At 43.3% G+C, this 18,601-nt stretch overlaps 1 protein-coding gene across 1 annotated transcript in view; it reads right to left on the bottom strand.

Moving 5' to 3' along the window:
- Nucleotides 1-248: 248 nt before the first annotated feature.
- hspg2 (heparan sulfate proteoglycan 2) overlaps nt 249-18,601 on the bottom strand; it is a 389,926-nt gene continuing 371,573 nt past the window's right edge. The window contains exons 97-103 of the mRNA XM_078425384.1: nt 18,393-18,468; nt 17,112-17,190; nt 12,819-12,889; nt 9,191-9,274; nt 7,929-8,032; nt 6,048-6,264; nt 249-548 (exon numbers count right to left, since the gene is read on the bottom strand). Of these exons, the coding sequence (XP_078281510.1) occupies nt 6,092-6,264; nt 7,929-8,032; nt 9,191-9,274; nt 12,819-12,889; nt 17,112-17,190; nt 18,393-18,468 (587 nt within the window). The 3' untranslated portion in view covers nt 249-548; nt 6,048-6,091. The remainder of the gene's footprint in view (nt 549-6,047; nt 6,265-7,928; nt 8,033-9,190; nt 9,275-12,818; nt 12,890-17,111; nt 17,191-18,392; nt 18,469-18,601) is intronic.

Raw genomic sequence — 18,601 nt, 5'->3', positions numbered from 1 at the left:
TGAAAAGCTGGTGTGACTTGGGTGGAGGAGGTATAGAGAGGGAGAGGGAATGCCGGGGTTTCTTGAAGTTAGAGAAATTCTAGAGAAATAGAAGATCTGCCCAAGATGATCACCTACGTATGACAGATTTGTCAGTCCAAACTTGGGCGTAAGCCCTGATATTTTTGGAGGCTGGAATCATCTCACCAAATAACATTCCATAGACTTCAAACTTCAATATGTGGAACAGAACAGCAGCTCCAGTGAATTAAAAAGCTTTTATTGTTTAAATAAAATGCATTGAACACATACAGCAATGGTAGGTTCAAATGGAATCCCAAGGAACCTGTGTATAAGCACCAAACAATTGGTATCTTTGATACATGGTTGCCAGGACTATTTTAAACAGTCTTATACCGGTTCTGATTTGGTAAACACAATATCCACTGGAACTCTATTTCAGTTACCTTGCTCACCAGGCCCTGCCACCCAGACTGTTACAGCTGTGTACAGATGTGCTACACTTTATTCCTGTTAAATTTTTCCTGATGCAATAGAAAAATGTCATGCTGTAAAAAAAAAAAGAAATAGCTCATGGTTTATTCGCTGCGGCTGCCAGCCACCGACCGGTTCCTCATCCTATTTTTCATTGTACTCCAAAGCGAATCTCTTCTACTCAGGTGGAGTAACACTTCCCGGGCTTTCCTGTTTATATAAAGTCCCGGATGCAATGATTTCTTAACACTTTTAAACTGACAAGTAACTGAGCCTTGGTAAAATGGGATACCTCAGACGAATACCCGAAAGGTGACATAAGTCATGTCTGTTAGCACCTTATACAGATCCTGTGTTCTCTTGCCACAGTGACTGAGGTAGGAGTTTTGTAATGCAATGGTCCAAAAATAACAAGCAGTGATTCGGGAAAGATCTGGATATAAACTGAAGCTGACTGATTATCTTGGAATGAGCCATGTACATAGCAGATTGGTAGGTCCAGCATTAGAATCGCAATTGTTGCAAAAAGAAAAAGCAGAAATAAATAGAAGTGAAATATGTTGAAGAAAAATAAATCAGGGAAGGGCAAATGTTAAGGTTAAAGCAAGGACTACTGTTGCTAAAAACCACACATCTCACGATGCTCTGCCTGCTTTCAAACTCACTTTACCTGGAAAACTGCTTGCTCTGCTATTACCTGGAACAGAACCACAGATGCATTGAGTGACCTAATCCAAGGTAGAGAAAGCAAAACTCTACCATTCTCTTCTCTCCCTGTTCTCATCTTATATCCAAGTGCGTGCAATGTAACCGTCACATGCATAAGAAAGCACTCACTTCTTTAGTTCCATTTGCATGGGGTGATATGGTGTTGTAACGAGTGGAGTCATTGCCTCACACCTCCAACGACCCAGGTTCAATCCTGACCTCTGGTGCTGGCTGCGTGGAGTTTGGACCTGCCTGTGACTGGGCGAATTTCCTCTCGGGCTCTGGCTTCTTCCAACATCCCAAAGATGCACGAGTTGGTGGATCACTGTAAATTGTCCCGAATGTGTGGGTGCGTGATAGAATTACTGGGAATGTGGAGATAATACGTTACAGGGAAAATTACTGAGGGTGATAAGGTTGTACTAGCAGGTTGGCCTAAATGCTTGTGGTAATGTTGAAGTCTGGAGAATCTCCTAATTTGTATTTGAGGCCATGATAGTAGATGGTGCGGTTTCACAAACAATGCATCCATACTATATTACACCTGTTGATGGGCACCAGGATCATAGCACATTATGAGGGAAGACCAAGCAGACACCAAGTTTGGCTTAGAAGGATCATGAGAAAACCATGGGGAAAGCCAACGCCTGCACAATTATTTTAGAGCAATTTGGATTGTGGACCAAGTTACAGTGGAATCAAAACTGAAATATTTAAACTGTGCCAAATTTTAACAAATCTATTTCCTCAAAATTCTCTTTCAATAGTTCTTATAATCTTGAGGCCTACAATGTTGAGTCCAGAAAAAAGTCGTATTCAGAGTCATGTCAAAGTTCTCTCTTTCGCGACACCCCATTCTCCTAAACACAACTGCTTTGAACGGCAGAGGTGAAAACACAAATGGCGACTCAATCCTTTTGCTTTACAGTGCTGTCTCCTAACACTATTGGGATGGTCAGAGAGTCACTGTCATATACCATAGAAACAGTCTACTGTGTCTGCACTGACAATTATGCACCCATCTACACTAAGCCCATCTTCTCGGCCTTTAATCTTGCCCTCAGTGTGAATGCATGTGTCTGGGGAAAGAACAGATTCAAATCCACTTCTCTCAGTTTGTGTTAATTTGCAACTCCACAGTAGTCCCTGCCTTTGATAGAGGAAATGTTAAATATATTTTGCAACTGGACCACCAACTGGGTTTTCATTGCCCCCCCCCCACAATAACGTATATTATTATTTAATAAAATTCACACTAACTGAAGTTAAAAAAAGTCTGGAAGCAAAGAGATTAACACTGTTTAACACTGAAAGCAGTAAAAATGATCAGCATCTTAATAATTCAGTCATATCCTTACTTCCCATTGCCCAGGTCACTGAATCACCTCCAAATGGACTTATAGTTTGTGTAACAATCTACATTGCAAGGCCTTTATTCTTTATAAAAAATAAAGTTATTTAGTGGGTTAATATAACATACAGTATGTGGATGTGGCTAGCCAGGTTGTTAGAAGATCTCATTAGTTCTGCCAGTGAATGTTTTGGAAGGTGACGAATGCACCCATTTCCCGATTTAAAAAGACACAAGGAATCAATCTGCTTAGTGTCTCATGCTTTATCTGCTCCATTCACATTTTCCCTTCATTAATGTTCAATGACATAGATTGAATGCAGGCACCACACAATATTAGTTCAGAAGGAGACACGCAGTGCTGGTGTAGCTCAGCAGGTCAGGCAGAATCTCTGGAGAACATGGATAGATGCCGTTTGAAGTCGGGACCCTTCTTCAGACTAAAGGGTCCTGACACGAAACGTCACCTATCCATGTTCTCCTGAGATAGTGCCTGACCCGCTGAGTTACTCCAGCACTCTTTGTTTTCTTTTGTAAACTAGCATCTGCAGATATTAGTTTGCCGCTTGCAGTCAGTCTGCCTACAGGTTTTTGGTTTGTAGCACAGTGATAAAGTATAAAGTATCAGTTTAACTGGGACCAAGTGTTGGAAGTTAATGATATTTCTCAACACACCTAGAGCACCCTATTGTATCACAGATAGTTACACAATCTTATCCATCTGCTTATCCATCTGGCTGCTTCACTGTATACTTTAACCAGTGGTACTAGGAAATCAAATTAATGAAAAATGGCTAAACAAAATACTTAAAATCTTTAGAAGCTGCATTCTAAATGTCCATGTAACAATGTTTAAGGAGATACAAGCTCTCCCCCCTGAAACAGACTGTAGGAAAGTACTGCAACTAACAATTGTTGAAAGATTCTATTATCTCGCTGTTTTTACTCTGGAACCAGCCAGTACCAAATGCCAAGAAAGAAAGGCTTCCATTGATCTTTGAAGCATGATTTTGACTAGGGGTATGTGTTCCTTTTATCTCCAAGACCCTTCCATTTTCCAGCCCCGTCTCACCAAATGGACTAGAAAATAAATCATAGCTTCTGTCCGAGAAGGTTTGGGGGAATCAGAAGTGAGATCAGTCTCCAGGATATATTTCTAGGAAAACCATGGAACAGAATTGCATTTTCTATTTTTTCTAGTAGTCCACAGCATTAGTGCTCAAGTGAAAGTGATGTATATAGCAGTGGCATTCTTCATATATATCTTTCTAATTCAGAATGGAAATTGATTACTGCAGCCTTCTACTGTGAGGCCATATGTATCCCACTAACAAAGAATGATGTGAACAAAAATGAAGCTAATATAAATTAGTCTATTTAACAAGAGTAAGATTATTAATTCTTTAAGGCTTTCCACACACACAAACACAAAATCAAATGGTTGTTATAAATCTGCTGAGTTTTATAATAACATACTATTAAATAGGTAGCTGAAATACTGACTCACTAACTGAGGAGCCAGTTCTCCTTAATACTGCAATTAATGGAAGAGAATGTCTTTGATTAAAAGAAACACAGAAAATGATCAAATATTACAATAACGTTCGAGGATGCTGTACATATAATAAATGAATAGATAAATATTAAGAGTACTAACATATGTTGTGTGTGCGCGATTGCCCTGGCTATGCTCAATAAGAGAGGGAGAGAGAGAGAGAGAAAGAGATGTCAGTAGTTCTATTAAAGCATTGACTATGCAAGAGTGTTCTGACTTTGTTTGAAAAATGAGTTGGCCATGTCTCCAGCAAACATTTGTCATAAAAGGTTCACAAGATGACTCATTAATTAATCAATGAATTCAGAATTGGAACACAAAGAGTGTTTCACATTTCAAACGAAAATTTTAATCCTTCATTCAGTTTGAATGTATTCTTGCACCTGAATTTAAAAGCTTGTGGCTGATTTGGCAATGGTATATTGGTACCAGAGGTCACCATTTCTTTCTTGATCTTATCTGTAGGTTTACTGCTTCCTTGCTATACATCTGGCCATACGTTACCAACAGTTTAAAAACTATCACTCTCTTCAACATTTAGTATCTGCACACAAAATTTTCCCTGGCATTTACTTCACTTGCAAAACACTCAAATCCGTAAAGTCTATTGGGCTCAGGATTTCCTCTTTCTACCGACAACACAACACCTCAAAGTAAAAGGAACAAGGTTCACAAGGTTTAATTTTGCTAGATTCATTTATCCCCTTTGGGAATTCCATTTGCCTACTAAAGGAAGTGATTAACATATGAAAAAAACAATCAGTGCATTGTCAAGTTGTGAGTTGAAGGATATTGAGTTCATTGTACTTGGGAGTTGATGCAGTGCAGCTTTGTGTCACAGCTTTAACCATGTCTGAGTTACATGTTAATGCACAGTACATGTGAACAACTGACAGTTAGCTCAACATCTCTCAACATCAATGCCCTTTAAAGATTTATTGATTGAAACTTGGTTATTTACTGAATTCCTTCATTCTCAAGACCATGAACAGAGTGCCTTTGTAAAAGGCTGAAGAATAAGGCAGACAGGACCACGTTTTGTTCCTTTGGCAGTGGAGGCCTCTGGTTCAATCCATTCCTAATTGTGCCTAAGCCATCATCGTACCTGTTGACAGCACATAACTGAACAAATAAAAGGTATTTAGTTTTTCACTTTAGCCTGTTGGCATTTGGGCTTGCAAATTCTGGATCGCTATTGGGAAGCTGACCTTACAGAACAATATTTAGTGACCTTGGCCTTTTTCCTTAAGGTGTTGTCATCGTTGACAGTTTTCCATCCCGATCCTCTCTCCCCCCCCGATCCTCCGAATCCCGATCCTTCACTGACATTGTTTCTTTGGAAGCCCTTGTATACCTCTGCACCATTTTATACCAACGCACGCACCATATAATCCAGGGTCAAGTTGAAGCAGAGACTTGGATTTCAGCATTGCTGAACATTTGGTAAGCCAGCGATACATCGATGTAGGAAATGACTGCCGATGTAACTGACAGAAATGCACACAATTATAAACTCTTGAAACACGGGTACCAATTCAGATTTTTGTATATCTTCTACAATGATAAAGATCCCATCCCGACCAGCCATCCAAAACATTTAGCATGCAACTTGTGAACCTTTTCCTTAAACAAATGAATCGTGCCTACTCAAGTAGAGACAAACCCGGGCCAGTGTGCCTTAAAACCCAGAGACCGTGGTAGCAAAAAGATTCCTGTTGTTCTTGTTCACCTACATTCCAACCTTCAGTGCTAGAGCAACCTAAATCCATAGGATCATCAGCCTCGAAGGATAATGCTGGCGTTCTTGTATGGCTGTTGTAGTACAAATTAAATCAATCTGACTTGTCGAAACCTTCATTCAACAGATTACAATTAGATGACGTTGTGATGATTTCTTTTTGGTTAAAATGGACTGCATTAAAGAACACAAAACAATCCAATTTAATAGCAGCAAAGCACCTTTCCCCAGAAGTCTCTACTTTGCCTTCGGTGAATCTGAGTGTCTACGACTGACACTCTTCGGCATTCACCCCTCCCTCCGCATGAACCTGCAGGTCAACGGGCTGAACTCGATGTTGTCCGGGCCTTTTATTCACAAGGGTCACCTTCCTGATGCAGCCAGTAATTCCAGAGGTGAACTTTCCCCCTGTGAAGTATTTGACCTCTGGAGCCCCACCTGAAGACAGAAAAGGAAGCATGAAATCCGGGCGGAAACACGTGTTGAACGTTTTTGCCAATCAGAGCAGTGGCATGATGGACCAGCTCAGAGTAGGGATCAGCCAGGCCAAGATAGCATGAGTGAGTTCCTACTCCCATCGTTAAAATAAATGACATGACTAAACAATAGCAATGAGCAACATTTTCAAAGTGCGGAAATTTCCTAAGTTGGTGTTACCAATTATAAATTGACAGAGAGAAACAGAAAAATAAAATAATCAAACCTTTGGTTTGGCAGGTAGGCTCAGGTGCAGGAAGTAAGGAGAGTTAAGGGAAGCAATTCCATTGCATAGTCATAGCTTAATGGGAGAGTCTAGAACTAGAGGGCACAGCCTCGGAATAAAAGGACATCCCTTTAGAATGGAAATGAGGAGGAATTTCTTTAGCCAGACGGTGGTGAATCTGTGGAATTCATTGTCACAAATGGCTGCGGAGGCCAAGTCGTTGGGTATTTTTTAAAGCGGAGAATGACAGATTCTTGATTAGTAAGGGTGTCAAAGGTTGAGGGAAGAAGGCAAGAGGATGGAGTTGAGAGGGAAAAATAGACCAGCCATGATCAAATGGTGGAGTAGACACAATGGGCCGAGTGTCCTAATTCTGGGCCTATGTTTTATGGCCTTGACAACTGAGGTACTGCTCTCAATAGTGGAGCATTTGAAGGACTCTGTGCTCCGTTCTCAGGGACAAACACTGAGCCAAACATCAGCTGCTGCTGGACAATCAACTCGGTGAAAGACACACTTTGGATTGGCCAAAACAGTTGGTCTTCCAATGCAAGCAGCTGAACACAGCTGAATGTTGCAGACAAGTGCATTCCAATGTGCAGGAGTATGTGCTGAGGGATGAACTCAAACTCATCACAAAGGCACTATGGGGAAAGACTCCATACAGGGTCCTGCCACTGAAAGCACAAAGCTTGGATTGTGTCCAATAACCTCTCAAACATACGACTGACAGGATACTTGGGATTAACAAAAATGATGCCCTACTGATGTAACAGAGATCGTAGGCAAATGCCATGAAATGCATGGGCAGTGAATGGAAACATTGCAATATCCTGCATTTTATGCCTGCTCAGTTTTGCAATGAGGATGAGCATGAAGACGTCAGCTGTTTTCCTTGTTGCAAACCAACACATCTCCGAGCCAGGAGACTGTGCATTTGGAACCCGACCCTCTCGACTTTATATGATATTCCAGTTAGACATGTGTTTGCAATGTGAGCAGTGCTGTCTTTTGAATGGGATATTAAACTGGCAGGCAGATATAATATCCATGCTTCATCTGAGCAGGGGGTTCTTCTCATGTTCTGGGCCACATTCATCTCTACAGAATCATTAAAGTGGATCAACTGGCCAATTATCTCATGGTTGCTTATGAGATCGTGCCTTTTCCTCCAAGCCCATAATGAGTACTCTTCTAAAGTAATCATCCAGCTGCACACAGTCTGAGACATCCTGGGTTTGAGGGAGGCAGATTGTTGTCTTATTGAACACAACACCAAAAGGGACCAGGCAAAGAGGTTTCTATAAAGCAGCTGCCAATGGATATTGCTGATCTGATTCCGTGATAAAATTAAATGAAGTGAACTGATGAAGTCCATCAAATAAAGTTCCAGGCTTACCCAGATAGATGCTCCCGCCAGTGTTGACCATGACCTTGTCACCTTTGGACTCTCCGCGCACAATCTCATCTCCATCCAGTTGGACATACCCTGATTTGCCTTCACTGTGAAAGGAAAGACCAGCAATTATTTGGGCACTGATAAAAATGTCTTTGACCTGAAACATTAACACGGATTCTCGCTCTGCAGATGTTTCTCAGCTTGCTGGGAGTTTCTAATTTTAGGATTTCTAACATTGGCTTTTTTTTGAAATTTTCAGTAACTTAGACTCTAACCAACTTTCCTCCCACTGATATCAAGTTGGAGGGACCAGAACAACCTCCAGAGTCATTCCAATTAATGCTGTGAACAATTGGTGCAAAATTTAAAAACTAATTTACTGAAATTACAATGAGTACAATTACTCTGAATGGATCTGATAGATTAATGCTCCCCTTTCAGATACGAACCAACTTCTTGTGAATCCTCATCTGCCTTCTGATTTTGTTTGTGATTCACAGCTTTACGTTCCTTTTAAGGATTGGGACTAATTGCCAGACTGCAAAATATTTCTGCCTAAATCTTTGGTACACTCCCATATTTAGAGTGGTGGGTGGTTTGTGGCCAATGTTGCTGTAACCCTGCCTCTTCTGCCTGTCGAGGTGGACATGAAGTATCTCATTGCAACGTTCGAAGAAGGGCATGTTGAACCCTTGTCAATAATACAGGTAGCTAGAGCTGCTGCCTCACAGTACCAGAGACCCGGGTTCGATCCTGACCTTAGGTGCTGTCAGTGTAGAGTTTGCACATTCTCCCTGTGACTGCATGGGGTTCCTCCAACATCCCAAAGCCATGTGGGTTTGTAGGTTATTTGGCAACTGTAAATTTGCCCATAGTGTGCAGGGAGTGGACGAGAAAATGGAATAACATAGAACAGGTGAAAGAACAGGTGAAAGAACAGATTGACTTGGACTCAGTGAGCTGAAGGGTATGTTTCTACACTGTGTCTCAAAACTAAGCTAAACAATACCCCAAACCTCATTAATAGTTTTATTTTCTGTTTATGGATCTTGTGTGTTACCTGATGATCTTGATGCCACTTCAGGATACTTTAATGGATGTGAAGTGCGTGTGTTTCACTAGAATGTGAAAGGTTTGGTATAAATGCAAGCTATGCTTCCACACTACGCTCCATTGCACCCCAGAACTCCTTGGTGTGCTGCAGGGGATATTGTTAATTGGACACATTAAAATGTACAGTACTAAAATTTATATTTTCTTACCGCACAGCAATTATTTTATGCCATTCCCCGTCGTTGATGGGATCATCTGAGAGAATATTGGCTTCACCACTTCCCAACTGGTAACTGTGTGGACCCAATAAAACACAGAGAGAAGATGGTTACTGATTTGCACCTCAGCTCAAGTCAAGTCAAGTCAAATTTATTTGTCACATACACATACACGATGTGCAGTGAAATGAAAGTGGCAATGCCTGTGGATTGTGCACAAAAAAGAATTACAGTTACAGCATATAAATAAAGTTAATAAGTTACTATTAGTGTCGACAAAAATTTAGTCTCTGGGGTTATAAAAGTTGACAGTCCTGATGGCCTGTGGGAAGAAGCTCCGTCTCATCCTCTCCGTTTTCGCAGCGTGACAGCGGAAGCGTTTGCCTGATCGTAGCATCTGGAACAGTCCGTTACTGGGGTGGCAGGGGTCCCTCATGATCTTGCTTGCTCTGGACTTGACATTGACATTGTAGCATCCCACTTGATGAAAGCGTTTGCACAGAAAACAATTGGAGTCTGTTGGGAGAATAGTGGAAGGGAGCTGGAATGAAAAGAACTTGCAGGGCGAAGAGGAGAAGGCAGGGTGGGATGGGACTGGTTGGGTTGCAATTAGGTGGAGCCAGTATGGACTCAATTGGTCAAATGGCCTTCTTCTGTGCTGTAACCATTGTGTGATACCGTATCCAATAATATTCCACTATATCTCAGCTATCTCCATCCTACACAGCCTTTTGCGGCAGAGAATGCCAGATTTTCACTATTTCTGTGAACAATAAACTTCTTGATGTCACCCTCAAATTGACCTTGCTCTACACTCTTGCCCTGGTATGAACTCGTATGAGGGGAAAAGCCAGTGGTACTTGGATAATGAAAGTACGATGAAGCAGCAAAATTGAAAAGTGTAATAAATGTCAGGCTGGTAATATATGTGAGAACCAGATTGGATATCATCCTCTGTGGTCTATTCAGAGTCACATACCATGATGATTCTCTGTGAAGAAAATGTGCATATTCTGCATATAAAATGAACACCATGGACACTAAAGCCAGCCATTGCCAAGAGAGTGCTGTCATCCTCTTTGGATGGTACATTAAATCAAAAGACACAGTTGAACCTAAAATATTCTATTCACTATTGCAGGGAATATGCAAAGTTCTAGTTGCTGGCCTGAGTCACATTTATCCATAAATCATTACCACCAGAGCAGTCATTTAGCTAGCCCTCCCGACCCCAGGATTGAGAGGAATGTGTGATTTAATTTGGGGGGCATACATTTCTCCAACATAATGGCACGTTCTTACATTGCAACAGTACACTTCACTCACAGTGCTGTCCGTTACAATGTCCTGCTGAAGGTCCTACATTAATTGACACAAAACGCTGGAGTAACTCAGCAAGCCAGGCAGCATCTCTGGAGAAAAGGAATAGGTGTGGTTTCGGGTTGGAACCCCTCTTCAGACTCGAAACATCACCTATTCCTTTCCTCCAGAGATGCTGCCTGACCATGTGGGATACACCAGCATTTTTAATTACTGTATTAATTTTTTTTTTTTGTGTTAATTTTTTTTTTTCTATTCTGTTTTGTAGTTTAGCACAATCCGCAGGCGTTGCCACTTTCATTTCACTGCACATCTTGTATATGTATGTGACCAATAAACTTGACTTGACTTGTGTCTATCATTGGTATAAACCAGCATCTGGGGTTCCTTCCTACACACCTACATAAATAAATCATTTTAAGTTAACCTCAGACAGCCTGATGATCTATGCTATCATGCGATGCTGACCTCTTTGAAGGGAAAGGGGCCTTAGTTCCCTTGAGGCCCACTGATTTCAGATGCTGGGTCTACAAATCAGACAAACCAGTTATTTTCCCAAGGCTAAGATCTCAGATGGGTAACTGGAGGTCAACTTATGATTGACTTCAATATCTAAGGTGAGAAAGGCAGAAGAGTGACAATGCTCTGGCTCTCTCCAGTGGTCCCTGCCAATAGCTCCTGCATTCAACTTAATGATTGTAACACTGATCCCACCAGAATGGCGGGACTGTCATATGTTGAAAGACTGGAGCGACTAGGCTGGTATACACTGGAATTTAGAAGGATGAGAGGAGATCTTATCGAAACGTATAAGATTATTAAGGGGTTGGACACGTTAGAGACAGGAAACATGTTCCCAATGTTGGGGGAGTCCAGAACAAGGGGCCACAGTTTAAGAATAAGGGGTAGGCCATTTAGAACTGAGATGAGGAAAAACTTTTTCAGTCAGAGAGTTGTGAATCTGTGGAATTCTCTGCCTCAGAAGGCAGTGGAGGCCAATTCTCTGAATGCATTCAAGAGAGAGCTGGATAGAGCTCTTAAGGATAGCGGAATCAGGGGGTATGGGGAGAAGGCAGGAACGGGGTACTGATTGACAATGATCAGCCATGATCACATTGAATGGCGGTGCTGGCTCGAAGGGCCGAATGGCCTCCTCCTGCACCTATTGTCTATTGTCGATTGATCAACACTCCAGCCTTTTGTATATTGAGGCTGGGGCAGAGCTAAATAACTGAGCAAGTCAGCTTCCCACTCAGAATTTGCTCTGTTCAAACCTGGCCTGGCAGGAAAATTAAATGCCGTCGAGGGAACTGGGGAGTGGGATTTGGGAAGCAGTGGCTGAGATAAAGCTCAATAACATTGAAAACTGATCTTCACAGACCCTCTGGCACTTGTACCTGGTGAGATCTGCCCTCTAATCAGTGCTGGTCCAAAATAACAACGATGGGCCGATACATTTTGCACTTTGTAAGGGTGCAGCTGCTGAAAATGTAGCACAGTTTTCTCACCAAGAACAAAAGAAAACCCAAAGGAACATGTGTTTGCATGACACCTTTTGTGACTTACCGGATAGTGAAAGGCTTGGATAGAGTGGACGTGGAGAGGATGTTTTCACTAGTGGGAGAGCCTAGGACTAGGTCATAGCCTCAGAATTAAAGGACATTCCTTTAGGAAGGAGATGAGGAGGAATTTCTTTAGTCAGAGGATGGTGAATCTGTGGAATTCTTTGCCACAGAAGGCCGTAGAGGCCAAGTCAATGGATATGTTTACGGCAGAGATAGATAGATTCTTGATTAGTACGGGTGTCAGGGGTTATGGGGAAAAGGCAGGAGAATGGGGTTAGGAGGGAGAGATAGATCAGCCATGATTGAATGGCAGAGTAGACTTGATGGGACGATTGGTGTAATTCTGCTCGCATCACTAATGACCTTATGACTTCATGACATCTCAAAGTAAACATAGAAATATAACATTATAATATTATAAACTGAAAGAATAATGTGATAATAGCCATGACAAATAATGATCAGCATACTGGGACAAACTGAGCTGTTCTTTGAGTTGTACCATCAACCAGAGGGAGGCCACAGGGCCTTGCCTTAATGTGCCAGCACCGGAGAGCTCCCTTAGGAATTCTCTGGGTGCCCGACTCAGTGATTTTGCTCGTGTGTGTGAGTGGAGTAGGACTTGAACCCCCAACTTTCACATTCGGGGGTGCTATCTCTCTCTGTTCAGCCTATTCACAGCCCTGGGCCGCGATCACCCACAAACATGGACACGTCACACCGGCTGGGGTTACCTGAAGAGCACGTGACCATTCTGGAGACCGAGAGCCACGTAGTCTTTTCCTTTTCCACTTTCTCCATGTTTCTACAAACAAAAGACAAACTATTATTAACAGCCAAAAGCCTCCCTCGGTGATGTTGGGAACACCGCTGGCTGGGTGGCCTGAGTTGTGATATTGCAGGGACTACTTTGTTGTATCACAAGGACTACTTTGTTTGCCTCTGTAGTAATGTCTATATAAGAGAATGAGGTGATTAGGTTGCCACTCTGGTTCCAGTTGGCCACGGAATAAACAGCCTGGATTTAAGCTCCAGCATTTTAACCTTTTTTGCTTGGGCTTTTTTCATTACCTTTCTAGGCGAAGCACCAAACCGCTGCCACCATGTTGTACTTCGTGGTCCGGTATCTGTTGTACCTTTGTTGAGACTCTGGACGGACCACGAGTACACGTGTTTAAAAAGTTATCATGGTGGAGCTTAAATCCAGGCTGTTTATTCCATGGCCACCTGGAACCAGAATGACCACCTAATCACCTCATTCTCTTATATAGACATTACTACACAGGCAAACAAAGTAGTCCTTGTGATACAACAAAGTAGAAGTACAACAGCCTGAGTTTAACGGAAGTGCAAAATCAACAACGAGGACAATGAAGCCTTAACTTTTCCATTGCTGCAGCCTTCCTCATACATCAGTCTTCAACACGTTCAATTCTCCTCTTCCGCTGATTTTTTTGCCAATAAGGATGAGACTTATGACCCAGGAACGCTCTGACCACAGACTGGCATGGTTTAATTCTCCCATCCTTCTACCGCCACTGGGAATGTTAAATGCCTAAATAAAGGTGATGGGCTGGAGCTGCAGTTTGCTGCATGTGTGCTGATGATAGCAGCAGTGTGGATGCACCACTGTCACTTGGCCATGCACACTGTTGCTATAGTGAAGGATCATGCACAGTCAAACTCCAACAACCAGACACCCCCAGGACTTTGCTGGTGTCAGCGACCAGCCTGATTTTCCAGAGTAATCGATGTTGCTCCTATTAATACCTCAAAACATTCTTATTTTACATGTTACACAGTAATACAGTGCATTCTGCAGTGAACCCAGTGTCTTTGAAGAGAATGCAAAATAAGCAAGCTTCCTACACAGGCTGCACTTTTCTGACTGACTAGTGAGACAAATGTCAGATTATCTTTTTTTAAGGAGCACAGTCTAGGGTCCTTCCGCTGCTGGACATGGGGGGCAGGGTGTGGTGGAGAGAGACGCCCCTCCAAATAAGGGATTCTGTGTAAATTTCTGTGTAAATTTGGAAATGAATATCTGCATTGAATGTGTAACCTCCGGAAATGTCAGGTGGGGTTTTTGAAAAGAAGATGTTTTGTAAATATTTATTACTTGAATAAAGTATTTTTTGATTAAAACAAAATTTCCAAACAACTAGAAACCACATTATTGGAGACTTAGTGGACCGAGGAACAAGCTTAAAAAAAATCAGCAGTTGGGAATATGTAGAAATGAAGTGTGGAGCGGGTACTTTAATGTAACAGGGAAATGGAATAAGTAAGGACACAGTATAGAACATGCAACGTTTCCCCCCAATGCCTGGTCCAAAGTCCCTTGGAGTGCAGTTAGGTAGCTTAGATAGTTCCAAGATGTTAAGCAACGAGTTTGATGTTTCAATGTAATGTCGAGGTTAGTTTGGCTGTGGAATGTTATTGCAAACTGTGGCTACCCAGCCAGCGGTAAGATCAACATTCCTGAACGGCATTCCAACACTTGGGGTCTGCCTTCAGCCGCACTAGAATAATGGATGTGAAGGCGGCCTTAATGAACTGATGGGATCTAATATTTCCCTCCACTCTATCAGAGGTCAGTGCAGTCCCACTTTATGGACTTTGATACTTTCCAGCTTTGCATCAGTTTCGAGCATTAGCCTTGATTGAAAATCTTAGTAGTCAACATGTGCGGTAAAGGTGCCTGCGTCAGGTTGGGTGTGGACAGGTCTTTGTGTGGGTCTAACCAGTATTGATGTCTACAGATGTGTGCACTTGGCTGTATCGCCATCGCCATCTACAGTGCATATGTGAGTCTGCATTTAGAATCATAGAGTCACACAGCATGGAAACAGGGCCTTGAGCCCAACTCGTCCGGCATGACCAAGATACCTCATCGAAGCTCGTCCCATTTCCCCGTGTTTGGCCCACATCCTTCCAAAACCTACCCTATCCCATGTATATGTTCACGTGCCTTTCAAGTGCTAAGCACGTCTTTCTCTGTACATGTGCCCGCCCGAGATGGTGATCTGATAGTCCTCGATTTCATAAATCTGCATATGATGTGCATCTTGCTTCTCTACTCAGAAAACAAAACTTCTGTCTCAAAAGGACACAAAGTGTCGGAGTAACTCAGCAGATCTGGCAGCATCTCTGGAGAACATGGATAGGTAATGTTTCGCGTCGAAACCCTTCTTCAGACTAAGTCTCTCTCTCACTACAAAATACATTATTTGAATTCACACCTGGAAAGATAGGGATTATGAATTCCAGAGTTCAACAGACTAAGCATTTGCGGATGATTGCAAAAAGCCTTTAAAAATGTTTCACATGTCATGGACCTTTCCTGGTGGGGAGATTGCAGCAGCTCCCCCTTTCAGTAGCGTTAATGTAATTTTCGACCAGCATTGAATAAAGTGGAGAAGCAGTGGCGGAGTGTGACTAGGGCAAGATTGGGTGATTCCACTCTCCTCGCGAGAACTCTCCCACTGTGTTCAGAGTCCTGTGCTCATTCAGCAGTGATCACAGGGGAATCGTGTGCCCTCTGGTGGCAATACAGCCTATTGCTCTCTGAAATGACTGATGAACATGTAACCTCTCAGGGCGCCTTGCGTTTAAGGAATCTCAGCATGCTGGTCGCGTGAAGGCTTGCGAACAAGGGATCATGTGGTTGGACAATTTATCCTGCACACTAGGAACAATTTACCAAAGCATATTAACCTACAGGCCTGTACGTCTTAAGAATATGGGAGGAAACCGGAGCACCTGGAGAAAACCCACGCTGTCACAGAGAGAGCGTACAAACTCTACACATCAGTGCCCGGAAGTGCTGTGCAGAAAGGATCAGCGAAACCCAGCCAGAACAAATGGGATGAGCTTCAAAACTTCACACCAAGACCATAAGATGATCTAAATAACTGTTGGAAAGGGACGACACCTCAATGAGCACAGTGGTAGAGTTGTTGCCTTACAGCGCCAGAGGCCTAGATTCGATCCTGACTAAGGGTTCTGTCTGTGTGGAGTTTGTACGCTCGCTCTGTGACAGCACGGGTTTTCTCCGGGTGCTCCAGTTTCCTCCCATATTCGAAAGACGTCCAGGCTTGTAGGTTAATATGCTTTGGTAAATTGTCCCTAGTGTGCAGGATCCTGTGTAGGGATAGAACTAGTGTACGGATGATCAGTAGTCGGTGGGCTGAAAGGCCTGTTTCCACACTCTATCTCTAAAACTAACAACTAAAACATTAAAACCCGTAGATCATAAGACATATGAACAGAATTAGGCCATTCGGCCCATCAAGTCTGCTCCACCATTCGATCGTGGCTGATCTATTTTTCTCTCTCAACCCAATGTGTGGACAAATATTGCATCTCCTTGTGTTGTAGAGACACTAACCTGGACATGTAAGGGTAAGTGGGAGGGTTTACCAGAGCAGGGACACATGGAGAGAGTGGTCCGTGCGGAAAACAGAAAGTTTGGGGAGATGTGATTGTTGTTGGGATCACTTTATACCTCTGTTTTCCTTTCACACCCTTATCAATCCACCTCAGTTCCCTCTGTTCTTCTATTCCATTCCTCGACCCCCATCTATAATCCCACCCGCCCTTCCCCCTTTACCTAGATTCACCATCACCCCCATCTGTCCATTATCCTCCTCAGCTTTATCTGTTTTCACTGATCCCCTTCCTAGCTCTCTCTTGAAACTTCCTCCTCCCTCTCCCCCATTCCCCCATCTCTTTCCACCTGCTCACCATCCCCACTTCACTCAGTTGCACCTGTCAGCTTCAGGCCTCGGCCTCACTTATCCCTCTCAGTCTTTATACTAACCATCTTACTCTACACGCTCAGTCCTGATGCAGGGTCCTAACCTGAAACATCGACGATCACTTTCCTTCTACAGATGCTGCCTCGCCTGCTAGGTTCCTCCAACAGTTTGGTTTTTACCATTAAAGTTATTACCATTCTAATGCCATTGAAATGTAGCAAAGCAGTTTCTAAGCGCAAACATTTACATTGGCTTGTCAGCACTTACCACACCCTGCCAAAGCAAGAGGCCATCGCGTGTGCTTGTGCGAACCTCCATTTCGATTGTCTCAGGGGCAGAAGGGGAACTGTGGACATTAAATCAGAGCTTAAATGGAAAGAAATAAAATGCCTTAAGTAGTCTGAGTCCTCCCACTAAGCCCCATGCAGGAGGAAACCTTCTAGATTTTAATACCTATGCAGAAACAAGTTACTGCAAATGCTGGTTTACAGGTGGTTTGTTGTGGAGAAACTCAACGGGTCAGGCAACATCTCTGGAGAACTTGGACTGGGGATGTTTTGGGTCGGGACCTTTCTGCAGACTCCAGTCGCTTATCCATGTTCTCCAGAGATGCTGCCATACCTGCTTTGTGGCTCTTTCCATCATACCCACGATTACTGAGTGGAGGGCTCCTGCTACAAGTTGCACATGTCCCTCTTGAAGGGTACCACTGTAGTCCCAACTATCTCCACTAAAGGCCAAGTGGCCTCATTGATGGCGAGGCCAAAGTCACCCAGTCAGCGTTTGGGAACAACATGGTTGGGGTGGAGGGTCAGCTCATCGCTTTGACGAGGAATCTATGGCCCAAATGACATTGAGGAAAGTTGAGACAACTGTAGGATTACGAACTGTGGACGTTAAGAAAGATCAACCCTGTGTGGATTGGAACATTCAGAAAATGCCTTTGCCAGGATAATGTGAAGATCCTTAACCTAGGGAGGGTGGGTTTAATTGGAATTACCACATATCCCATCTGGAGGGGGGGGGGGAAGGATGACAATGTGTGCCCACGGGCATCAGATTCATTGAAAGTACAGCATATTTCCCCAGTTTCCACGTGGTCTGACAGACTCAATACCAGCGGGTCGGGGCCAAAGGACTCCGAGTCCTGAGATGTACAATTACATCAAAGAAATAAACTCACAATCTTAAAACCCTTTAATTACAAATTCCGGTTAACCCTCACCCTCTGCATACCCACCAAAGCCCAAAGAGACGGAGACCATGTTTTCTCAACTCGCTGACTCGGTTTACGATTCACAGCTCATCACCGGTCACCAGGCAGGTGCCTAATGGAGTGCGGCTCATCCTACATCCCACGCGCTCACCACCTTGTCTGTGCCACGCTCCCACGCAGTCACTCCCTCACCCCCGCAACCATGCAGCCGCACCCATGCCCACATCAAGCTCCCAAGCAGTCACACCCCCCCCCCCCACTGCAATGCCCTGGCAGCTCCTCCACCCCCTGCACCCACATTGCCACCACCCCCAGCACTGTGGCAACCTTACCTCCGGGGGAACATCTGTTTTGGTAAAATGATATGACCCCCACTGTGGAAGAAGGCTCCATACTGCACAGGAGAATCTGCACAGACATAACATTTACAGATTACATGAGTAGCAATCCATCGCAACGGCACACAGTTTATCCATCTCAGACTCTGATTGATCTTCCAATCAGTCACTGGCAGAACTCTGAAAAATGAACTATTATTCCC

The sequence above is a fragment of the Rhinoraja longicauda genome, chromosome 30, assembly GCF_053455715.1.
Source record: "Rhinoraja longicauda isolate Sanriku21f chromosome 30, sRhiLon1.1, whole genome shotgun sequence".
Taxonomy (NCBI): Eukaryota; Metazoa; Chordata; class Chondrichthyes; order Rajiformes; family Arhynchobatidae; genus Rhinoraja; species Rhinoraja longicauda.
This window is presented reverse-complemented; position numbering and strand designations above follow the sequence as displayed.